Source organism: Mesoplodon bidens, assembly GCF_964165515.1.
Source record: "Mesoplodon bidens genome assembly, chromosome: 11".
Lineage (NCBI taxonomy): Eukaryota > Metazoa > Chordata > Mammalia > Artiodactyla > Ziphiidae > Mesoplodon > Mesoplodon bidens.
The window spans coordinates 93605428-93631782 of NC_138167.1; the positions used below are offsets into that span (position 1 = coordinate 93605428).

General features: G+C 37.4%; 1 protein-coding gene across 6 annotated transcripts in view; it reads right to left on the reverse strand.

Annotated features, from left to right (window-relative positions):
* TMTC2 (transmembrane O-mannosyltransferase targeting cadherins 2) overlaps positions 1 to 26355 on the reverse strand; it is a 663780-nt gene that overhangs the window by 288442 nt on the left and 348983 nt on the right. For all 6 annotated transcript variants that reach the window (XR_014017153.1, XR_014017154.1, XM_081250397.1 and 3 more), the window contains one exon: positions 17611 to 17674. Coding sequence is in view for 4 of the 6 variants with exons in the window: in XM_081250397.1 (XP_081106523.1) it covers positions 17611 to 17674 (64 nt within the window). In the remaining 2 variants the exon portion in view is untranslated. The remainder of the gene's footprint in view (positions 1 to 17610; positions 17675 to 26355) is intronic.

Sequence of the window (26355 nt, forward strand, 5' to 3'; positions counted from 1 at the left end):
ATCACCACCAAATCCTGACATAGGACGTGTGGTCAATACTCTGGCCCTTGCTTCCTGATCCAAGAGACTCACTACCAGGCTAGACACAGTGATGGCAGGAAGAGTCTGGGGAAAAAAAATACTCTCCCTGGAAAGCACACATACTAGTTTAGCCAATTTGTTATTTTTGTCTTTAAAATGATTTCTTAACCACAGTCAGGTTTCTTGAAATGCAGGCAATTTTTCTTTTGGAGAAAAATTGGCCTTTCGTTCATTCGTATGGTTGACACAAACCACTGATCCCCAGGGCTGCGGCTTGTCATATTAGGTTTTGGCACTGTTGCCCTCTCTGTATAGGTGCCTCACCATTTTTTTTGTTTGCTTCTCATTTCCCCTTTCACTGGTATTTTCCTCCTACTGTGGCTCCCAGTATCAAAATAGGTCATCCATAGACAACAGCACAGGGAAATAAACCACAAAATCTAGTCTTTTTTTTTTTTCCTTCATAAAATTGACTAATGGGGAGGAAAACTTTTTGGCTTATTATTCTTATTCTAAGTTTTTTCACATACCCTTCTTATTTTTAGCATCGAAATATTTGTCATTGTTTTTTTAAAAAGGAAATCTTATATAAGGTAAATTACCTGTGGAGAGGGAGATATGCCCTTTAAGGGGCTACTTGTTGGAAAATCACTGGCCAGTTTTCCATAAGGTCTGAATGTATTTATAAAATCAGCTTCTACCTTATGGTTTACTTTGTGTTTTGCAGAGGAAAGTGAGGCCTGTAAAGGAGGTAGGCATACCATTAGGTCAAACAAAGAAGTTTAAGGGTTATACTTTATTTGGATTATAGCGCTACAGAAGCTGCTCCGAAGGTTTATAGCTATTCATTCTGTGAGATCTGCTGTCATTTCTACCACAGGCTGAGTTTCAGAATCTGAATATATGAACACTTACCAAGAGTGATTCTGCATTTCCTGAGAGTATGAAGTCATTTCAAATTGGACAGAGTTCCAGTTCATTGTGATCACTGTCTCCTGAGACTCAGGTAGAGAGAACCAAAAGACCCAGGGTGGGTGCAAGTTGCGGGTAGACAGAGAAGATTTCAAGGTTCTCCATTCAGCGAGAGTTAAAAAAAAAAAAAAAATCAACATTACTCTTAAACATCTCTCTTAAAAAATCACTTGGATGGCTCTTGAAGTAAACTACAGTACAGCCTCTCAGTGTGTTCCTGGCAGCCAGTCTCGTTGCTTTTGGTTTTATTTCCAGCGCTGTAAAAGATCAACGTGTTTTGTGCTGAGCAGCCCATGTTGTGGTTGGCTTGCATTTAGAGGCTGAATTTCATTGGGGGAGGGGACACGTTGAACACAACATGTTTCAAACACGAGAACCATACTCAGTGCTGCAAGATGTCTACGCTAGGAAAGGACAGGAAGCCAACACAGACTGAGAGGACAGAAGCTTCCTGTGAATCCCTTCCCAACATTGACCGAGCACCTACTGTCTTCCAGGCACCACCGCATGTGCTGGGGAAAGCGGAAGTACAGAAAATAAAGTCCTTGCCACCACAGAGCTCATGGTCTGGAGAGCGGACACAGATAATGCACGTAGGTAAGAAAATACATAGGCTGTAGATGGTGATAAAAACCAAGGAGAAAACGTACAGCAGGACAGGATAAAAGAGGTAGGGTATATTACTGGTACAGAGGTGTTTCCTATGAAGAAGGATGGGAAACCTTACTGATACAAGTTGCTACTTGAGCAGATATTTAAGAAAGTGCCAGAGCTAGCCATGCTGCTGTCCGGAGGAAAAGCACGGCAGCTGGAGGAAAAAGTACGATTATAAAGCCCGGAGGAAGGAGCGTGCTTGAGTCTGTGACAGGCAACATCATTTTGTTCGTTGTTTATGTACCCTGGCAAGTGGAATTGACTTATTTAAAAATTATTCTCTTTGTGTAAAGAATATATAGACAGGGCTTCCCTGGTGGCACAGTGGTTGAGAGTCCGCCTGCCGATGCAGGGGACACGGGTTCGTGCCTCGGTCTGGGAAGATCCCACGTGCCGCAGAGCGGCTGGGCCCGTGAGCCATGGCCGCTGAGCCTGCACGTCCGGAGCCTGTGCTCTGCAACACGAGAGGCCACAACAGTGAGAGGCCCGCGTACCACAAAAAAAAAAAAAAAAAAAAAAAATTAAAGAATATATAGCCAAATTCCTGCAATGTAAATAATTTAACAGTAGCTCTGGACCAAGCAGTATTCTAAGTGCTCTGTATGTATTGTTGCATTTCCATAACAAACCCTCTGAGGTAGTTAGTATTACCTCCGTTTACAGAGTGAGCAAATGAGGCTTAGGGATGTAAGCAACACACCCAAGATCTCAGAGCCAGAGGCAGGCGACGCCCTGTTTAGTACACCCAAGTCATGTAATTCCAGAGCCTACACGGCTAAGCTACGTTGCCTACCAGGGCTTGTGAAAATGGCGTGATTCCACTGGAAGTTCACTGCAGAGACTGCTCTTCCCAAACCAGTGAAGTCACTGAAGCATGCTATTTATAGCAACATCTAGTAAATAGACAAACCCTATGTGCTACCCATGTCTCTGTACATTCAGGAAAGGAAAACCCAAAGTTTCTTTGTGGAATATCATGCTGGAAGTAGGTATCTTTTTTTGCACTGCTGCCGTATGAGCGGAATACGCTTTATCCCTAAACATTAAAAATGTTTTGATGCCATTAAGGTACACAAAATATGTATTCATGATTAAGTGCTACACTTTTTGAGATATAGCATATATAAGCCAGACCAGGTGGGGTGGGAATAGATATAGGTTCTGGAAAACATGTTAAAATAAAAACTTGATATATATTTGAAGGTGCTACACTAAATAAAATCTACACTATATCAAGGATCATTTAGCACTATACACTGTAATTTTACAAAAACATTTAGTTCAAAATAGGCTTTCGAAACCTGCAGTCATGAATTGCCCTTTGACTATCAACTTTATTGATGGTGTGTATCATGTTTTGTCACCATTCCTGCCTTCACTAGGGATCTTGACTTGTTCTGAGGCTACTGCCAACACGCATCTGGCAGACCTTTGGTTATTCCCAGAGCCTAGCATGTTCTAGCACACTTTAAGTGCTATAGCAGGCATATATTTGAGGAGATAATAAATTTCCATTAAAGCAGAGTTGAAAATTCAAACCAAGTTTTAAAAAGAATTGAGTCATATAATATCTTCATGCTGTAGTTCCTTTTACATAAACATCTTCACCATATCCAGCAGCTTCAGTTTAGACATGAGAAGTACTTGGATTGGATAAATTAAGGACTAAAAGATCAATTCCGAATTACTCAAAAAAAGCTTTTTGCTGTAATACTCTATTCATAACACATCATTAAACAGATTAAAAACCTACAATCAATTTAGCATATTTCTAAGTAGTTTTTTTTTCCTTTTCTAGGGATTTTTTAAAGGAGAATGTTAATATTACTTTATTTATATGTGGGGGAATTTTAGATTCCTGTGTATTTAAACATTATTGTACTGGAAATCACAATAACCTTAACATACGAACTTTTGTCAAATACATCTCTAGACCGTAATACACATATAGTAGGAATAAAATAAAATCTGACATGATACCTGCACGTCATTCTACCATAACTCTCATTTAAAGAACACAAATTCAGTTAACAGCAAAACTTCACAAAGAAATTGCCAGGTAAGTAAGAGTCTACTGTCCAAAGTATCTGGCCTTCCAAATCCTAAACCAACATTTCACTAAATCATTTTGCTTGCTTCAGCTTATTAAAGGAAAGGAAATAAATTACCTTTATGAAAAAATGAGATTCACTGTGGTTGTATGAGTCAGCCCAAGACGAAGTAATCAACACATTTCAAGCAATACAAAAACAGTAATTTGTTTGCTATGTTTCTTGAAGTCCCTGAATATTCTCTGAAGATAACACAGTGAATTCATGAATTTTTAAGAACTGTTGTATAAGGTGTGGAAGATGCAAACTTTCAAGACTCATAAACTATATAAACCACTCATGAAAAAAATTAAGAAACAATTAAATGCTAAGCCTGCATCAGCTACATCTCTGAGAGAGTAGGAATCACAACTTCCTTGTTTCTCATTATAACCCTGGTATTCCTTTTAGATACTGACATATAATAGGCACTCTGCTTGCCTGGATTTGTATTCTGAATCTACCACTACCTGTGAGATCCCAAACAAACCACCCTGCCTCTGTTTCTCCATCTGTAAAAATGGGGTAGAATTTAACTTTTAATGTTTAACTAGTGTAGATGTTGTTAGGCTGATGCTTCCTAATTTTTTTAAAAAAGACGTTTTTATGGTCTCAACAATATCATGTTTATTCTTCTACAAGTTACAGAGACAAAATTTTTTTGGTAATAATTCATAATAGATACAAGCAGAAATATGGACCTATAATAGTTGTTTATCAACTTTTAACCCACTCAAAATTATCACCTCCATTTAGGTGAATGCTCTCTTTTTTACATCATTAAGTGTGTATAAAAAAGGTTCCTAACTTCCAAACATGGAGACACAGTTTATACAAATTCAAATGTAAATAATGGATTTAAAGCAATCATATGGTACTACAGTGCTTATGGTATAATCCATCATCTGTTCACCATAAAAGTTCCCTATAAGTAGGAAATGTTTGGGAGTTACTGTGTCAATCAGCATAGTAGAAAAGAAAATGATAATGTTATATTACTCAATGAAAGGAAAAATAAGCATATGTGCATGTATCCAGTAAAGATTTCCAAGGCTAATCAAAGTACATAATCTTCCTTCGGCAGCAAAATAATTCCATCTTCCAGATTTATGGAATCTATTGCTTTCAATGCTAGCCTAAGAAAACTATATCAAAAAGAAGATATTAAAGTGGAGAAAAGCAACTAAACATAAGTGAGAAATTATAAATTCTACATAGGAATCTTTCTCCATAAGAAAATTCGAAAATAAGCACAGATATCCATGTATTTGCAGTGTGTCATTTATGTAGAGTGACCTACAGAAATGCATTTTAAAAATCCTTTGTTCTTTCAATATTTTCATATTGACACTTTTTCAAATACAGTTTTTTACAATTTCTGGTATCATTTTAATAATGCATGTAATCATGGGTGAAGAAAAGTATCAGTGCATATTAAGGATATATTTATTAAAGTAGCTTTGATTTGCTGATAGATATGTACATTAGCATACTTGTGGCTACAAATAAAAGCTCAGCTAGTTGAAACAGATGAAAGCTATGATTACAAAAATTTAACAAATAGTATGACTCTTTGGGAAAAGATAGTTGAACCTTGTTAAGAAAAAGGGAAAACTACCATTGGTTTCTGTAAACCAATAGTGGAAAATGCACTATATATTTAAGAAAAATAATTTGTCTTGTAGGAAAACTAAATTAATACATATTGAGGATTTTTATTCATTTGTTTTAGTAGCTTTTATTAGGATTTGTATATAAACAACCAGTAAAAATTACAGGTGGAATCAAGAAATAAACTGTAGTACAAATACAGATTCCATGGGGAAGATCCAGCTATCTTTCATAGGATTCAACAGTTAAGTAGAACAGTTAAGGAAGAGTAACTTAGATTGGAGAATAAGGAAAAAAAGTGTTTGAAAGCAGTAGCAGTAAATGTTCTACATCTATCCATTCTTGAGCTTGTTGAGATCTATCATATGATACTATCAAAAACATAGTTGATTATTTCCACATGTAATTTAAGCAATTACTTTCTTTAGTATAAATTGTATATGTATATATACATATATGTAAATATATAAATACATATTTCATAAATCATTCTAACAAATCTTTTCAAAATTGCTTCTCTCTTTAAAATTCAGTATTCCTAATCTGAAGAAGTTACTCTTAAAATGAAACCAATTCAGTGAATTGACCATTTCAAACTCTCCGTCACAAAACCTTTAATGGCACCACGTTTGCCCTCTTTAAGTTGCCATTTACTCTTCAAAAGGGCAGTGTCTCAGTAGGTCATAGCATGTGGTAAAGCTGCATTTCTGGGAGTTATTTCGCTACAGATCTCATTTAAGAAAGTGACAAAAACAACAAGAACAACAAAACGGAGATGAAAACCACAGAAATAATGAGAGTAAGTAAAATATAAAGGTCCTATTCTTAAAAACTTGAGTTCTCTATAGTTTTATTTTTTGCTGTAATCACAATGCAGGTTCAGACAACTGATAAAACTCTGAATACCATACCACAGTGGCCATTTGTTGGCACTTGGTATCTAAGGAAGTAACAGTTGATAATAAGACAAAGACTGAGACATTTTGTAGCATACACATTTTTTTCCCTCTCTTAAAGATGTCATTCTTTTCAGCTCTCTTCTAGGGTTTGTTAGCAAAGATGTTACAGCAATATATTTAAGCAAATTCTTCTCAAGTTGATAAAGGGAAACTCCTGATTTTGACATTATCTAGTGACAAGAAGTTTAACATTGTAACAACTCAGTCTGGGAAAATAACATCATCCAGAATGACACAGAATCTCCTTGACCAAAGAAAGCATTCCTCTAAGTCCTCTTTTTGACTAGGCCTCATCCTTGGGTCTTTTCTTAGGCCTGCCTAGCCCAGCTGTAGCAAGAATTCTGCTAAGTTAATTTAGCGAGAATCCCCCCACCCTCACTATCTGATCATACTGGCTTGTCTTCAGCAAGAATTCTGTAAGTTGGTTTTCCAAGAATCCTCCTACTCTTGAGGTCTCTTCTTAGTAATTTTCCATCCACTGACCACCCCCTGCTGTCTCTGCTGTATGCCAGGTTGAACCTGATCTGTCTCTCTTATTTCCATAGTCATGACACTTATCACAATAGTCCTGAATAAAGTCTTCATTACTATTTTTAAAAGCACTGGGGACTTCCCTGGTGGTCCAGTGGTTAAGACTTTGCACTTCCACTGCATGGGGCACAGGTTCGATCCTTGGGTGGGGAAGTTCTGCATGCCCCGTGGTGTGGCCAAAAAAATAAATAAATAAATAATATTTTTTAAAAAGCATTGGAATATATATTTTTTTCTCTTTAACAAAGACACAGGACTTTCAAGAAGAAATTATTCTGTCAATCTACTAATTTTTCAGGATCTGCCCAACTTTTACTTGTCTTTAGGGTAAAGTTAAACATAATTTTATCTGTAGATGTAAATGAGAGTTCAGGTAGATAATAAAGAGTTAGGAGTAGAAGAAAGGTAAGAAAATAGAAAAAAGAGGAGTGGAATGTTACAGGAAACTCAGAAGAGGGAGGGGATAAAGAATCATACACAAACACGGCTTTTTGTTAATGTTTCAGTTATATTTAGAAAAAACATGGCCCCATAAGTCCAATCAAGGATGAGAAACATAAATGTCTGAAATAGAAATGGGGGAGAAATTTTATATACAATGGAATACTACTCAGCCATAAAAAAGAATGAAATAATGCCATTTGAAGCAATATGGATGGACCTCGAGATTATCCTACTAAGTGAAGTAAGCCAGAAAGAGAAAGACAAATATCATGCAATATCACTCATGTGGAATCTAAAATATGACACAAATGAACTTATCTACAAAACAGAAACAGACTCCCAGACATAGAGAACAGACTTGTGGCTGCCAAAGGGGAGATGGGGTCGGGGGAGGGAGGAACTGGGAGTTTGAGACTAGCAGATGCAAACTATTATATTTAGAATGGATAAACAACAAGGTCTACTGTATAGCACAAGAAACTATACTCAATATCCTGTGATAAACTATAATGGAAAAGAATATACAGAAGAAAGGCTATATGTGTAGAAGTGAATCACTTTGTTGTACAGCAGAAATTAACACATTGTAAATCAACTATACTTCAATAAAAAAAATTAAAAAAAAAAAAAGAAATGAGAGAGGCCAGCTGTGGAAATAACCAAAGGGGATTATGAAGAATGTGGCGACTGGGGGTGAGGGAAGGTCATATCCTTCTCATGGGAGCAGCTACTGGTCCACCCTAGTTCCCAGGTAGGAACATGGGCCAGTGTGGTTAGATTAGCTGAGTTCAAAACAAAACAGAACAAAACAAAACAAAACAGGAATCTAGTTTCTCTGGAAGAAAAGGGACTAAAAGTAATTTTAGTGTGTGGTCCCCCAGTTCAAACAATTATAGCTATAAATTGATGCAAAGGATACCCTCACAAAGAAATGTGAGTAAAAATAAACACGTTTGGAATCAGAGAACATAATTAAGTGGAATTCCCCAAAGTTTTTCATGTTCCTCAACCCTAAAGTACTCAGGCTGATTTTCTTTATAGCCAAGAGCCACGGAAGTTCCTGCCCACGTCTCACACCCCCTCATCCTTTTCTGGTTGTGAATCTAAAACACACACACAACACATACATACATTTTCAAAAAATAGTGCTCAAACATGATTGCATGTGGATTGTGATGAAGAACAATACCCCAAGGATGGAAAAACTGTAAATTCAGCTTAGTTGAGCCCAAATATCTGATCCCAGTCCAGGTGACAACTAGCCCACATCAACAGCTAGTAAACAAGTGCATTATACTAACCATCTTTGTCTTCTAAGCATGAAGAATTATACAGATGATAAACAAAAACAGTAATCACTTCAGAAATACATTTTTTCTGGTTTATCTCACATTTTCGAAATAGAAGTATAACACAAAGCAACAACAATGTAAGCAGAGAGAAATGAATGCACCAAAAACTCGACTTTGTAACTTGTTAGAAGAAAAGCAACATCTAAATAATTTGGAAAGAAGATCTACAGTAGAAAGGAGTTTGAAGACAGATATGAGTGTCTTCTCATATCTAAAATTGGGGCTAAAATCGATCCTGGCATAACTGAAGCTCTCAGGGAAGTGAGCATCTATTTTGCTAAAATCAGACATGAAGAATTAGATATTTGATTTCTACGGCTGTGTGCATAAGTGTCCATAACATCAAAAGGATTAAGCCTATTTATGAACTGAAGTAGAATTAGGGTTTGTTGACTTAATTGGGTATGTGTGAATAACCAACAGTTTTTGTTTCAATGATATCTCTGGGCCCTTTTAGTAATACCAGATAAAATATAGAGGGAAACTAATGGCAATTTCTCTCTTGATGGAAACCTATTTATTCTGGGTTTGTCAACATACTCTATTTTTGACTGTAAAATACATAGAGGTATTTGAAACTGAAATGACTATTGAGAATGGGAAATATATTTACAATATTAAAATGCATTTTACTCATAAAGTCAATCTGGTGATTCTGGGATCCATATATTATTAATGCCTGAAAGTCAGGAGACACATGGTGTGTAATTTTCCCACATCACAGAAGCCTGTGGAAAGTTTTGGAAAAGGCCATATGTTTTTTCCTCCATTTACAAGCAGAAATGTGGTTTAACTGCTTCCCAGACAAATTATTATTTACTCTACCATTTTTTATTTCCCCAGTGAGATGGCAATCTCAGCAATTTCCCCCACCAAAATCCCCTATATGGTCAAATCTGAATCTGTCCTGTTTAACTGAATTTCACGGTCTCTTGCTCTAATTAGGGTTGAGGAATATCTTCCCCATCAGAAAACAACTATAACTCAGAATATTTTCTCTCTCTTCTATCAGAAGGTAATTCTTCCATCAGAAGTTAATTCTTACCCTTTCCCCCCAGATTCTAGTCTTAGTGGTTATTTCTACTGCATAGCCATCTCTCCCTATCCTATCCCACAACCATATTTACCATAAAAAGGGTAGTCCAAGTTGAAAGGAATGTATTGTAGAATCTATGTACTAGCTCATAACACATCTGCACTCTCTTACAGTAAGCTCATTTCTTTGAATCTCACATCTCTCATTTGCTCTTTGACATATAATCATTGCCAAAGAGCCCCAAATGTATAACATCAGCTTTGATTTTATAATAATACTCTGAAATAATTTATGTTCTAAGTGCCCAGGAAAGGTATAATTCATATATGTAATTTTCTATTGGACAGTCCAATCCTTGGAGCACATTCCCCTTGAATGCATATGTAATGAATGTGCACTGGAAAACATTTATAAAATATTATACATACTAGAAATATAAAGGGTGAATACAACAATCAGTGTAAAAGTCAGAGAATTGAATCAAAACTAGAAGCAATCGACCAGTGGTTTCAGAACTTCACTGAGAATTCTCACAAGGTGACAAAGGGCTTAAGGCCAGAATTTCTCCTGGCACTTACTGATCATATATAGATGGTCCAGACCTATGGCAAATATTATCTACTGCCTGGCCTGGCCTGTTCAGCTCTATCCACAGGACTTTGGCTTCAAATTCTGCCCTTTTTGCCACAGGACCAACGGACAGCCAAATAAAGATGACAGTAGAAAATTCCTACCTATGCATGCTCTAGTTCTAATTGTTTTTTCCCTCCTTATATCTTCATAGTCTACTTTTTCTTTTTCAGTCCCTGGGGAGGAAATAATCCTTTAAGATCTTCTATATTTCCTTTGCTTTCCCCTCTACTTGGACACATTTTAAATCTCATATTTAAACACACACACACACACATACGCTTTAACACCTTTTTTTTTTTTTTTTTTTTTTGGCGGTACGCGGGCCTCTCACTGTTGTGGCCTCTCCCTGTTGTGGCTTCTCCAGTTGTGGAGCACAGGCTCCGGACGCGCAGGCTCAGCGGCCATGGCGCACGGGCCCAGCCGCTCCGCGGCATGTGGGATCTTCCCAGACCGGGGCATGAACCTGTGTCCCCTGCATCGGCAGGTGGACTCTCAACCACTGCACCACCAGGGAAGCCCTAACACCTATTTTTAATATTTAATAAACACATACTTAATATTTCTTTGGTATTGCCCTCTTTCATTTACTTCCACACTTATTTACAGATTCACTTTACACGCCCTGCTCCCAATTCTCAGGTCCTTAACACCTTAACAACTTCCGCCCATATCACTTGCATGAAACTGAACTCACAAAGGTAGCCCATCATCTTATCCTTTGAAGTCAAAGGACTTTCTCAGTCCTTGTTTTTCTTTACTGTTTAGCAGCAGTGGAGATTGCTCACCAATGTTGATTTCTATGTCCTACTGTTGTCTTATGCCTTCCTTACCCTGTATTCCCAAGGCAGGAATGCTCAGGGCTGTGAAACGGGCTCTCTTCTCTCCTCCTGTACTTTCCCTCCCTCGGCGATCTTATCCTCTCCTTTGGTACTATGCTGTTTCTGCAAATGACTCCTGCACCTCTATGCCTAACGGTTGCCTTTCCCCCAACTGCCCACTTGATAGGAATGTCCTGTAGAAAATTAGAATATCTTCCCTCTCACTTAGAATCTGCTGGGTTCAAACTTAACACTTTCTTCTGGAAATAAACACATTTTTCTGTCCTTTTTCTGTTTAGGGGATTTCTTTTTTTCCAAGTTACCTAAATTTAAAATTTTGGATCACTCATTGGGCCAATTAATTTTCCTACTCATATCCTATCAAATAATATGCTTACTCTCCCTGCATGTTCTTTTCCATTCTACTATGTTTCTGTATTTTAGGATCTATATTATGCCTTGTGCCTGTACTATTTTATTTTCTTTTTAAAGAGAGAAGGCAAGTTTTTTTTTTTTAATTTTATTTGTTTATATTTGGCTGCATTGGGTCATTGTTGCTGCGTGTGGGCTTTCTCTAGTTGCAGCGAGCGGACTTCTCACTGTGGTGGCTTCACTTGTTACGAGCACAGGCTCTAGGTGTGTAGGCTTCAGTAGTTGTGGCTTGTGGGCTCTAGAGCGCAGGCTCAGTAGCTGTGGCGCACAGGCTTAGTTGCTCCGTGGCATGTGGGATCTTCCCGGATGAAGGCTCGAACCTGTGATCCCTGCATTGGCAGGCGGATTCTTAACCACTGCGCCACCAGGGAAGTCCTGCCTATACTATTTCAGTGACCTTTTATTTGGTTTTCTCAAAGCTGCATCTGTCATTTCTACTTTCCCAAATGAAACACACATTCTTCATCACATCAGATAAATTACCACTTTCATTACGTCATCCTGCTGAACGCAACCCTGGAATACAAACTCCTCATTCTCAGTATGGTATTCAATGTCCTTCATCTGGTTTTATATGATTTTTCAGTTCTATCTTCCCCCACTCTTCCCCTCTGCCCCCCACCATGGGCAATATTAACCACATCTGCTTACTGTTCCTTGGGTATAGTTCATGCTTTCTAAGCTCGTGTCTTTGTTCATGCATATGCCTCTACCTGCCAGAATTCTCTCTTTTCTCCTCTTCCTGCTAAAAGCTTCACCTATAAACCTCCAATCATTTCAAGATTCTCTAAGTTTGTCAACTGTGACTCAATGCCTTCTAGGATCAGCCCGGTTGAAAGTTTTTTTTTTTTTTTTTTTTTTTTTTTTGCGGTACACAGGCCTCTCACTGTTGTGGCCTCTCCCGTTGCGGAGCACAGGCTCCGGACGCGCAGGCTCAGCGGCCATGGCTCACGGGCCCAGCCGCTCCGCGGCATGTGGGATCTTCCCAGACCAGGGCACGAACCCGTGTCCCCTGCATCGGCAGGCGGACTCTCAACCACTGCGCCACCAGGGAAGCCCTGAAACTTTTTTTTTCTCCTGTGCACTTTTCCAGCACGTAGCTTCTATCACTCACAGAGCACTTATTATACAGCATCTTTTACTGCCTTGAAGTATGAGGATTTGGATCCCTGGTTCTTTCCCCCACTTTCCCCCCGCATTAGATAGTACATTTCTCAAGGTCAGGGTTAATGTTTCACAAGTTGGAAATCCTACTGCACTTGGTGTAGAATTTTACACAATGTTACAACTTAACAATAATAATAATAAAAAAGTTGAATGAATTCAGACCAAAAACAATTACATGCAGAAAAATACAAAATATAAAGAAATATAATTCCTCATTATGAGGAATTACTCTCTTCTAACTCTGGAATTTACTAAAAGCCAAGTAGAACTGGGTGACTTTGTACTATGCAAATTCCCCATCCTTCACATTTTACGGAAAATTTAAAAACCTATAAATTAATGCAGAATTTGGCTCACTTCCCACAGGAGGAACAAAACCATTTCATTTTAATGTTCTCTCTAGTCCTCAAGAGTCAGCAGTTTTTGATGTGAGTAAACGGGAGAGAAGACAGAGAAAAGTGTTGTCTTTTTAAAGTAACCTCCACAGAAAGATCAATTTTATTTATAAAAATGGAAAACTGAAAGTGGAAAAACCTAAAATGGCAATTTTGGTAAAGAGTTTTCCCACTACAAAAATGTTTGTCTAAATGTGCACTTAAATAAATATACTTCTCTAAATGTGCACTTCAGTAAATGACGATGTATTCAATACCCCTGATGAAGAAACAATATCAGAGTCTAACATTTCAAGTTATATGTGCCTGCTAACTGACAAAGGATTAATCTCCAAAATATACAAGCATCTCATGCAGCTTAATATCAAAAAAACGAACAACCCAATCTAAAAATGGGCAGAAGACCTAAATAGACATTTCTCCAAAGAAGATACACAGATTGCCAACAAACAAATGAAAGGATGCTCAACATCACTAATCATCAGAGAAATGTAAATCAAAACCTCAATGAGGTACCACTTCACACCGGTCAGAATGGCCATCATCAAAAAATCTACAAACAATAAATGCTGGAGAGGGTGTGGAGGAAAGGGAACCCTCTTGCACTGTCGGTGGGAATGTAAATTGATACAGCCACTATGGAGAACAGTATGGAGGTTCCTTAAAAAACTACAAATAGAACTACCATATGACCCAGCAATCTCACTATTGGGCATATACCCTGAGAAAACCATAATTCAAAAAGAGTCATGTACCACAATGTTCATTGCAGCACTATTTATAATAGCCAGGACATGGAAGCAACCTATGTGTCCATCGACAGATGAATGGATAAAGAAGACGTGGCACATATATACATTGGAATATTACTCAGCCATAAAAAGAAACGAAACTGAGTTATTTGTAGTGAGGTGGATGGACCTAGAGTCTGTCATACAGAGTGAAGTAAGTCAGAAAGAGAACAACAAATACCATATGCTAACACATATTTATGGAATCTGAAAAAAAATGGTTCTGATGAACCTAGGGGCAGGACAGGAATAAAGACGCAGATGTAGAGAATGGACTTGAGGACATGGGGACGGGGAAGGGTAAACTGGGACAAAGTGAGAGATTAGCACTGACATATGTACACTACCAAATGTAAAATAGCTAGCTAGTGGGAAGCAGCTACATAGCACAGAGAGATCAGCTCGGTGTTTTGTGATCCTCTAGAGGGGTGGCATAGGGAGGGTGGGAGGGACAAGCACGAGGGAGGAGATATGGGGATATATGTATACGTATAGCTCATTCACTTTGTTATACAGCAGAAACTAACACACCCTTGTGGAGCAATTATACTCCAATAAAGATGTTAAAAAAATAAAGTTGTATGTGCCTGCTGATTTAGATTTCTTTATTTTAGCATTTGGTCACTGGAATTCTTTGAATATGAATAACCCTAAAAGTCAATTAATAATTTTCAAGTAAGTTGTATGGAAAAATAAGACTTTCGTAGAAGAAAAAAATATAGAGCAATTCATCAAGGGACATACTGAAGAAATGGAATAGGTATTTTACTAAGAGAGGAATTCATCTCACAGATAATCAGCAATCTTCTTAATACAGTAAGTAGGCAGTACACAGGGTTGCAATAAAAAATTTTACTTCACATAGTCATGGCCTGACATGCACTGCTGAAAACTCCACAGAGGACCCCGACATACAGCTACAGACTGTTGTAGCTGAAACTAAACAACAGAAGAAAATGCTTTATGAAAAATAAGAATAAGATTAGATTACCATGTAGACAAGAAAAATAGAAAAGATAGTGAAACTACTTAAACAGGGAATAAGAGTTGAGGTCTGTTTACCATGTTCTCATATAAACAGGTAACTGAAATTTATTAAGTACAGAAATAACAAAGAATGTTTTTATGACAAAGGGAATAAACAGCTATGAGCAAGATAAATGTCAGATGGATGTTTTAATTTAGATCACATGCTAACTGCTAATAATTCATGACATGGGGCTATTGTTTAAATAGGTCTCTTCATTTCAGAATAGAAACCTGTGCTATTGTTAAGGTTTACATTTTTATCAGTCTTGTCTTGGTGGCATCCTACTTACCAAATTATGTACAGAAAACCAAACACAAGTCATAAAACAGATTAGGGAAATATCACATCTGTTGATCATCAACTGTAACATCATTTACTTATTGTTAAATATAGACTTCATATCTTATCCAAGTCTATAAAATACGTAGTTTATTGTTACCAGAGAAGAGAAACCTCATTTGAATAAATGCATTTTTCAAAAGCAATCTGCGGCATGTTTATGAAGAAACTTTTTGGGGTTTCAGAAAAAGTGGCTTCGAGTTGGAGATTAAATATTGATTTTCTGATTCGGCCAGCCTTTAAAATAAATAATCTTATAAGTCAGGTTTAAATCTTGTGGTGCCTCATTTTCTTTTTCATTTTTGAGGTCAGGTCAGAGAGTTCAGATAGCCCTTTTCTCCCTAATCCACTACAATGTGCTGAAGACGGCCATCTGATCAACCACTTAACCAAAAATAAAAGTGACACTCAAGGGACTGCTACTCGATGAATAAAGGTTGAACTTACCATCATTTAGTATATGTAGTCAGAGCATTATATCATTCTATTAATCATTCTATTATTGATTCTATCAATCAATTCTATTAATCAAAGAAGGGAAGGAGAGGAAGGAAAGGAAAGGAATGGGAAGGAGGATAAGGAAGGAAGTCAGTCAGTCAGACAAACAATCCTGATTCCTGTCTTCAGTGAACTTCTAAGTTTAAGGTCTCAAGTCCAACCCTTTTCTTAGAAATGCTACACAAGATGCCCAACTCAGGCATTTACAAGGCTGTGCCTCCTGCATACCTCCCCCTGCTCCTCCTACTTTCCTTTTCCTGCTCCATTTTTCTCCAAAGCACTTACTGCTGTCAGACATACTATGTATTTTACTTATCTGCTTCTGCTCTGTCTCCTCACCACTAGACTATATGCTCGTGAGGGGCAGAGACTCTTGTCAATTTTGTTCGCTGCCGTGTATCCAGTGCCTGGAATAGTGTCTGGCACTTAATAGATGCTCAGTAAATATTTAATGAATAAATGAGAGGACCATTATGATTTTGTTTTTCTAGACTTCTGGCTTGCATTTTCTCTCTAAGATACAACTGCATTTTTTCCGTCAAGCTTTCTCTTATACACACAGCAGCCTGGGTTACAATGTGATTCCACTTATTAGCTGTGATACTGGGTGAGTTATTCATTTCTCTGAACTTCAGCAGAATGAGGATCACAGAAGTTTCTGTGGGTGGTTGTGAGAAATAAATGAGAGAATTCACTTGAGGTACTTAGCATGATGCTTGACACATAACAAGTGTTTAATAAATTTTAGTGCTTATTATTCTTCTTCCAACTATGAAATTATTTTCTTCTGTTGCAAACAGCTTACCGATTCTTAAAGTACCTCATAATTAATGAAACTGGGACATTTAGATTCAGGGGCTAAGGTTACATGTGGTTGAGTCTCTTGATCAAAAAGCTACTTCCTGTGTGGGTTGCTTTCAGGAAGCATTAATCCTCCCCGTGTTCCACACTGTATTTCAATTAGTTGATTATGTTCAGTCTTGTCTGCTACATTGTGTGGTCTTTTAGGGTATGAAATCTCTGTATCCTATCACAACGCAGGTACTCTATAGACCTTTGTCCAATAGATGAGTTACTGTAAAGAAATGGGACTGATTCCATTATTTGTAGTCCCATCACACGTGCACTTTCATTACTGTTTGAAAATTACATTTCTCAATAGACGGCACAGATCCAGAGAGCAGGGTAGAGGTTTTAGTGTTGCAGAGTGATGCAGAGCAGTGTGGACGAGAATAAAAGCAATGCCCTGGAATTCAATGATGTACTGTGAATAAAAAAGTGCTGAGAAGAACGATACAAAACCAGTTCTTATTCTCTCGTAAATGGTTACTCTATTTCAATAGCAACGATCTAATTTATGGAAGTGTGACTACCCAGGGAAAAATTCTAATAAAAAATACTTGATAAAGTTGGAAAGCACAGTTACTAGAAATGAGGACTGTGGAATAGGGAAGAGGCATGCAGCTTGAGGTCTGACAACACGTAAGAATCAATGAGTTGTTAGTCTGAAGGTATGTAACACCACAGCAAAAATACTTTCAAAGAACTCATTTTAAAAGTCATCCAAATGCAAAATATCTAATAATGCTAAAACCTGTGTTCAAATGATAAAAATGTATGGTGCTTCACACAGGGTAGTAAACAGCAATTTGTACCTCTGGAAAAAGAAAGAAGCTTGAGACAGGCATATTTTATGGTTGAATCAGCCACTTAACACGTATTCAAAATAAGAGATCAGAGAGAAAAACACCAGTATCACAAGGTTTCTATGTCTAAAACTCTCACATGCTGTGAGTCCATCCCTTTGAATAATGCTTCTCATTAGGAAGGTACTTACATTAGGCCTCAGCTTGGCTGCCAGATCATAATACTTCTCGGCTGCTTCATTGAGGCTAGCCTGCCTGTTAAAGAAAACAAAAACAAAAACTATATCATTTAGTTAAAAATTTTAGATAGGTGAACAGAATCATTATGTAGCAAAATAATATTAACTTTAAAAAAATTACAATCATGCCAATCAAATAATATGGTGATTAAGCAGAAAAATATCAGTAAAAATTGAATGCACACAATGTACTTGTCATGATCTTTAAGGCATTGTAAATAATATCTCAACCTAATCCTACTCAGTAGGCATTATTTTAAATTTACACGTTAGGAATTCAAAATGTTATTTTCCTTTTCCAAGCTAATACAGATAGTATGTCACAGGGTTGGGATTCTCCTGTTTCAATATGATGTCCTAGAAAAATCTTAACTCTTAAAAATAAACTGTCAAGATTACTACTTAGTTGCTTTTGTTTTATGAAAATAGTAAACATTTTCAGGTTTTAGAAAAAAAAAAAATCTATCTAGAAAGCTACTTTCTTTACAGTCCAGGAGGGGAACTTTCCATTGTGTGTAGTTTACCTGGAAAAAAAAAAAAAAAAAAGGCCAGCCTCTCCCTCCCTTTGCTCTCTCGCCACCAGGGTGGGCACATGATGTAGCCTCAGCTAATGGGATGTTCTTGCTTAGGACTTTCATTCCTGAGCAAATGACAGAAAGATGAGAGGATGGCTAGAATTTGCTCACAGAGACAGTGGTGGAGGCACCAGGGCTATATCCTGGTCAGAGCCTTCCTGTAAAGAACTGCTACTGGATGTCCTGCTTCTTTGCAGGAAGAGTCTGGGGCTACTTGATTTCATGCCAGTTCAAGCTATGTCTTCCAGTCTATAGTGAATTCTGTAGTTCCCACAGCCTTCAAATAGCTACAGTCAGTTTTTCTTAATTACTACCAAATACCATGAGTGGCACAGGTGACTTACACAAATAAGATGCAGACTAAACTTTATAGATAAGTTTGTGCACTGTCTATTCTTGCAATTCACAGCAAACTCCCTGGTTCAGCCAATTGGTTAACAGAAGAAATCAAATCTCTTGAGTCCCGAAGAAGCTCAGCCAATTAACCATCAAAACATTATGCTTGGGGCTTCCCTGGTGGCGCAGTGGTTGAGAATCTGCCTGCTAATGCAGGGGACACGGGTTCGAGCCCTGGTCTGGGAAGATCCCACGTGCCATGGAGCAACTGGGCCCGTGAGCCACAACTGCTCAGCCTGCACGTCTGGAGCCTGTGCTCCGCAGTAAGAGAGGCCGCGATAGTGAGAGGCCCGTGCACTGCGATGAAGAGTGGCCCCCACTTGCCACAACTAGAGAAAGCCCTCGCACAGAAACGAAGACCCAACACAGCAAAAATAAAAATAAATTAATTAATAAACTCCTACCCCCAACATCTTCTTTAAAAAAAAAAACAACAAAAACATTATGCTTTTTGATCATGCCATGCTGCTTTCTGAAAACCTTCCAAGATGGTAGATAATAAAAGCTAGAAGCTCTTGCAGGTTACACTGTAGTCTGGTGACCATATTTGTGTAGAAAAGAAATGCTATAGAAAAAGAACAAATTCAACTTCAGATAATGTGTATAGCACAACTATAGTGTGAACAATAGTAGTTAAAGCCGTGCGGTCCTGCAGGTAAAATGGAGTCTTGAAACTGTGATGTGAAGAACGTTTTGAGACAAGAAGATTGCAAAGAGGTCAGGAATAAAGAGGAGAAACAAAAATTAACTTTCTCAATTAGAAAACCACTTCTCTCTTTAAAAGAGAAGGCAAACTAGCCATACCTATAACATTGAATTTGCACTTTGGTCAAGACACATAAAAATTATAAAGACATATGGCATGCAACCATATAAACTATAGGAATAAGTGAAGATAACATTTCTCTGGAGAGCAGGACATATTTTTCTAATTTTTAAAGGAAAAATAATTAGAAACACTGCTATTTTTAATGGGGTTATAGAGAAAGTAAAAGTCCTTGACTTAAGACTCTACTGGACTTACGACATGTTACAAAGTGCTGTTGCAATTTATATTCTCATAAATGTTGAAGGTCAATTTCAATATGTCAAGAAAAGCACTTCAGTCTGGTATGAAACAGTAAAAATTCTCTCGCTAGGGTATTTAATGAAGGTTCCCTAAACCAAACTATAGAATCACTTTGGTTCAGATTCATTTGGAAATTTGAACCAGAATTCATTAGGTCATGCCCTGGAAAGGTTTTCTCCAGAGGAAAATAAAAGGCATGGAGGAGGAAATTAGAGTAACTTAATTCTACAAAGAAGTAAGTTACTTTGAAGCAAGATCAACCAATAGATGTCTAACATAGAAAGTATGGTGACCATTAATATTCATCTTTATGGACACTCAGATTCATGAGGCAGATAAGGATCAAAAGAGAAACTCAGGAATTCACTAGGTAAAATGCCTTTAAAATAATAATCAATGAAATTGAAAAAAGGTTTTTTCCCCCAAAAAGGTTATTAGTTTTTCAAGCCTTCACTGTCTTCAGTCTTTTTAATTCCCAAAGGAAATATCTAGTTTAGAAGACTTAGTTTCTTAAGCTAAAAGTAGAATTGATGATATTCTAATGAAATAAGAAAATACAAATAGAATTTATTCTATTTGTCATATAACTGTGAAAATTAATTTTGATTCTAGGACTTTTCTTCTAATATTAAATGGATTTTACTGACTACTAGGCACTTATGGCAACACATGGAAAACTGTAGGGAAAAGAGTATGTCAGTTCTATCCACTGAATCTTCCTGAATATCCTTGTTTTACTCTCTACAGAGAAAACTCATGAGGAACTCTCCAATGTCTACTTTATGGTGTAAGCTGTATTGCATACTCCCCCCTCTGCAAGAAGCATCCTGGGAGTACTTAATAAATCTTAATGCAAAAATGATTGAATCATTAGTCAACATTTGAAAACTGAGGAAATTAGCAATATCCTGCCAGTTGCTTAGGGGATTCTAGTAAACATCCTAGAACCTCAACCACTGGATTGTTAGAGATTGATTATAGGACTCAGGTTCCAAAGACTATTGGGATCAAACTATTTATAGAAACTGATAAAATATACTTTTCCTGAATACCCATATTTCTTTTCTTTGTTCACTATTTCTTTTCTGAGATAGTAAATTCTCTATGTATCACTTACAAAATTCCATGGATTGATTACTCTGTTTTCCAGTTTCAACAATATTATGAATCTATTGCTATTATTGCTATTATTAACCACATTTCAAAGATGGTTAAAATGAGGCTTAGAGAAGCTGACAGTCCCCCAAGGCAACGCAGCTGGTAAGTGGTTGAGCTCAGAATCAAGGGCTCTAAAATAAAATATCTGAATCACAGGATCATGCTGCTATCTTTGTGAGTGCCGGATGTATCAGAATGACATGTGGTACATTGCTCTGTGGCAGATGACCACAACAATTCTTACATAAGATACTAAGAAAGCAATAAAGCATGCTTCTTGATTATTATGCTTAAAAGCGATGATTTAAAGTAAGGAATGAGATTTGAAAAGGGAAGAATATGAAAAAAAGAAAAGGGGAGAATATGGAGAATATTTGCAATGACAGGTTTTACATCCTTCCAATTCTAACTCCCAAACTGATAGAAGTGAACTTCACCAGACACAGCTGAGCAGAGGATAGTTTTAAGAACAAACAGCGAGGGGCTTCCCTGTTGGGGTAGTGGTTGAGAGTCCGCCTGCCGATGCAGAGGACGCGGGTTCGTGCCCCGGTCTGGGAAGATCCCACATGCCTCAGAGCGGCTGGGCCCATGAGCCATGGCCGCTGAGCCTGCTCGTCCGGAGCCTGTGCTCGGCAATGGAAGAGGCCACAACAGTGAGAGGCCCGCGTACCGCAAAAAACAAACAAACAGTGAAATGCACTATAGTATTTTGCCGCATGTACTTCACCCTCTCCCATAAAGAGGGGAAGAGTAGGAATTCAGGCGAAAGGCAAGGAAATAGGGAATGAGAAAAAGCAAGAAGAGTATTTGGATACTTACTTTCTTACCCCCCAAATCTCCTATTTTGGGGGGTGGTGGTCACAATCAGACAGAGAAGGGGACCATAAGTTTCCCGCGTGTCCAAGTAGAAGACTCAGAAGGTGAGTAAAGGGGAAAGTAGTTGGCTCTGCCAAGAGATCTCCCAGGCTGTATGTAGACAACCTTGTGTTCTGGCCACAGTATACTTTACAAAAGCCAGGAATGAGATGGTAAGAAAAGTTACTCTTACCAGGAAATTACACTGGGTCCAGATGGGTGACTACCCTCATCTAACATGTCACCCTGAGTCAACATTACGTCCCTTATCTAAAGAATAAAGATTAAATCACCATGCCAACAACAGACATCAACTGGAGACTGATACAGTGGCTCCTTTCTTATTAACTCCTGTCCATCACATATGTAAGGCCCTCTCCCTCTGCATATTATCTGTGGCCTCTCAGGGCCACAAAAGGTAAGGAGGTAGAAAAAGCCAGATGGTATTTGTAAACTAGATTATGAAGTAAACCTTGACTTCTGAAGAAATCACTGGGTTGCACTGATTATATTTTTAAAGTCTTTAGATTCAGTTTTTCTGCCATCAGTGAAAAACCAGGTTCAGAGTGAAAACAAATAGTAACAAAAGTCACAAACAAATGTCATCATTTAATTACTACAGAATTCCATTTTTGCACATGGGACTATGAAACTTACATCTGTTAAAAAATATAGAAATATATTTCATACAGCTAATTCTTCTCTTTGGTATTATTTTATGACATAAAAGTGTCTTTTGGAACACAGGTTTAGGGCCCAATATTCTTACAAGAAAAGATACATAAGAGAAATTTGGGAATCAGTTACGTTATGAAACAACTTAATATACCCCGTAAACTGTTTGAGGAGATTCTGATTAAAAGACTCATTTGCAATTACCTACATTTTAATGTATTCTGTGAGAACTATAAAATTAAAGGTTGGTATATTTTAAATTACTTCCTTGAAAAAATATAGAAAATAAAAACTCAAGTAGCATTTAGAAGACTCTCTTTAACTACAATTATTAATGGTTGTGAATTGTCAGTTTTGAATTAAAATTATTTAATATGGATGATAACCACTGTTTGAGTCATACGAAAGACAATATTTTATTTAAGTCTTGGTGATCATTTTCAAGGATAACTTATGAGGATTTTTTTTTTTAAACTAGAGAGCCGTTTGTTCCTGTATCATGAAAGTAAGGTGAAACAGTAGCTGATGTTTCCTGTGCTCTTGCCAACTTGATAAACTTACACTTAGCTTTAAGTTACTCGAAGCAGAGGTAAATTTTAATTCTAGTTGATAAACTGTACAGTAGTAATAGAAGTAGAACTGAAATAAACACGGACATAAAAATGTATGGGGCTTCCCTGGTGGCGCAGTGGTTGAGAGTCCGCCTGCCAATGCAGGGGACACAGGTTCGTGCCCCAGTCCGGGAAGATCCCACATGCCGCGGAGCGGCTGGGCCCGTGAGCCATGGCCGCTGAGCCTGCGCGTCCGGAGCCTGTGCTCCAAAACGGGAGGCCATAACAGTGAGAGGCCTGCGTACCGCAAAAAAAAAAAGTATGGAAAATCTTAAAATAGCAAAACCAGAGTCACATACATGTAAAAATAATGGAGTAGGAAAAAAACCTTGTAATGAAACTCCTAAAATAAATTATTTATGATCATCAAGGCTTCTTAAATGAAAACTTCTCAACCAAGACATCAAAAATGGCTTCAAGATCTGTAGGCAGCTGTCTCAATACTAAATATAAAGGATAGAGAGGCATAGTGGAAATGTAGCAATAACAGAGGAAAAGACTATGCTGACGGTGTAAGTTTTACAGAATGATTCCTTGAAGTTAGATATTTCTTGATGTCCCGTAAGAATTTGAGCCCATTGTTTCATGGCCTCAAATCTTTGAGGGCTGCTAAGGACAGGTTAACCCTGTATCTGGAAAGGTTACATAATGAAATGTACTGGAAAAATTAAAAGGAAGGAAATGTGTATCAGTAATGTCCACTATAATATTCCTATATAGTAAATTACTACTTATGTTCAAGTTGTAATGCTTGGGTGGGGAGCAGGGTTGAGAGGGATGACAAGAGGAAAGGCAAACTAGAACTTGCTTGCAGGAGTGGTCCAGGAACCAACATCATAAGCAACACCTGAGGCTTGTTAGAAGAGTAAAATCTCAGGAACCACCCACACATACTAAATCAGAACATGTGATGTAACAAGATCCCTGGGTGATTCACATGAACATTAATGTTGGAAAGGCACAGAGTAGGAAGGTACCTACCTTTAACCTCATCTGCCACACCCCTTTGCTTTAAAGACCTTACATCCCACTGTAGCCTACTTGAAATAGGCCTCTCTTATGCAAAACTTGGCAGTAATGTACAATTTATAAGTAGAAAACCCAATTACTTTTTGAGCGGTCTTCAGTAATTTGGGAAGTGTTAAAGAAGAAAGCATATTACTTATGGGGTCTTGGAGATATATATATCTCTCTCCAATATCCAACGTATGTGTGCGTGTGTGTGTGTGGGTGTACATTCACAATCTGCTTTGAGAAAATAACCTGATTTTGTTCCTTTATTCCTTAAGAACGTCTATTTTATGTCATTTCCAGTGAAATTATTTGAGAATGAAAATTGAAAGATAATTTTTTCTCATATATTCACTCTGCTCTCTAGAAATTAGGGAAGCATTGGGAACCAGTTGGTACAGTACAGTTTTGCTTTTCTTACTACCTTAGGAAGCAGTGACAACTTGGGCCCTTAGGCCTGGATAAAAGGAAACTGCACACTTATCTCAGCAGTGTGTCCTTCGTCAGACAATATATCGTGATGGTATGTCTATAAACTTAATGTTCCTTTGAGAGTACAAACTTGGAGTTCTCTCTCCTATGACTATATACCTACTTTCTAAAATTTACCACAAAGGGATAATCTAATAATACTGGAAGGATCTTACTATTTAGGATTTACACATTTGAAAACCTGTTACTCTCTATAAATCCTTTTTCCATCAATAAATTCAGGAATCACAGCTTCTAGGTAATCACCCAGTTATAAAGCTATGAGGGAGCCAATGTGACACAGTGAAAACAGTATTATACTTGGCAAGAATATGCTAAGTTTAAATCCCAGCTTTACCAAGTATGGAAAATACCAACTCTCTTTGAGCCTCAGCATCTTCATCTGTAAAATGGGAATATTAGTGTCTATTTCATATATGTGAAATTATAATTAAGAGGGTGACATATACAATGCAAAATATGGTGCTAGATAGACAGGAGATATTTGAATAAATGCTACTTTTTCTCCTTCATTACCCTGTAAATGGATTTAAAAAAAGAAAATAAAAGAAAAAAACAACTTTCCACCAGAGCCCATGAATGCTGTGAATGAGTTAAAATTTGTTTTCAGTGCCTCAAGATTTCCTCTCAGGTGTCAAATACCTTTGTGCGCTTTCTAGCTTCCAGGTCTGGGAGAACACTGAATAAATCCATTCATACTAAGTGCTTCTAACAGAATAATTGATTCAATATTTTCCTCTCACAACTCTATAGACATAACTCTACTGAGTTTTAGTATTTAAATTCCTTTGATATTTTCCTTTGATGATAACCAATCTGCTTTTTTTTAATGCTCTCATCTGGAAATATCCAGTACTTTTTCCATTTTATTTGAAGTACTAAAAATGTCAACACATGTAGTCAACCGTTGATTATGTGAGGCCTTCAACATCTGTGATCACCCTCCTTGGAAATATATTTAGTAACTAGCCACAGTGTGCATCCTGTCTTCCCAAACAAGGCAGAAGCCAAAAATTCCCTCATTTTCCAACTTTCTTCCAGCCAAGGTATCAGCACGTGACTCAGATTCCATCAATCAGATGCAACCTCAAGAGAATCAAAATCAGAAGTAAGTATAATGGGTAGGCAGCTGCACTCAGAAGACTCATCTTCTAATGAATGTGGTGCTTGCTCTTCTTGGTTCCTTGTGGGTGATGGTGTCAGAGCTCTGGATTCTAAAAGCTGCTGAGCCCCAAGGAAAGCTAGGTGGTGGGAATTATTTCTGGCTATGTAGAGTACTCTCAAGCCTATGGGAGAGTCTGTGGGTTACAGAATTCTCTACAATAAATCCTGTTTCTGCTTAAACTGGCAACAGTGGATTCTCTAGTTTGCAACTAAAAACGGTGACCCATGCAAGAAGACAAGTTTAAGAGTAGATCTATTTTCATTAAGTTTGGTTTTAATAATGATGATTAAAGACCTCCATCCTATCTTGGAAATTTTTTCTATTTGTTGATAATTGCTCATCTGTGCTATGTTCTCCTTCAGAAATTTTCTATTTATATTAACATTTATACAACAAATAATATTATATATGTATATATGCCATATCTAACTACATACACATACATACAGCATAATTATATATACATAGTTATATATACAGAGACAAAAGTATCACATATTACATAAACAATACCTATATACTATACATGTATATATAACTATACATAGTTGTATACTATATATAATTATACAAACATATATATATAAATAGAATTACTAGTGTATATATACTATTCTCAATCTATTCATCAATCTTTTATCCTTTCAGTCATCATTTTCATGTCTTTAGTATTTTTCATTAAGTTCTGGG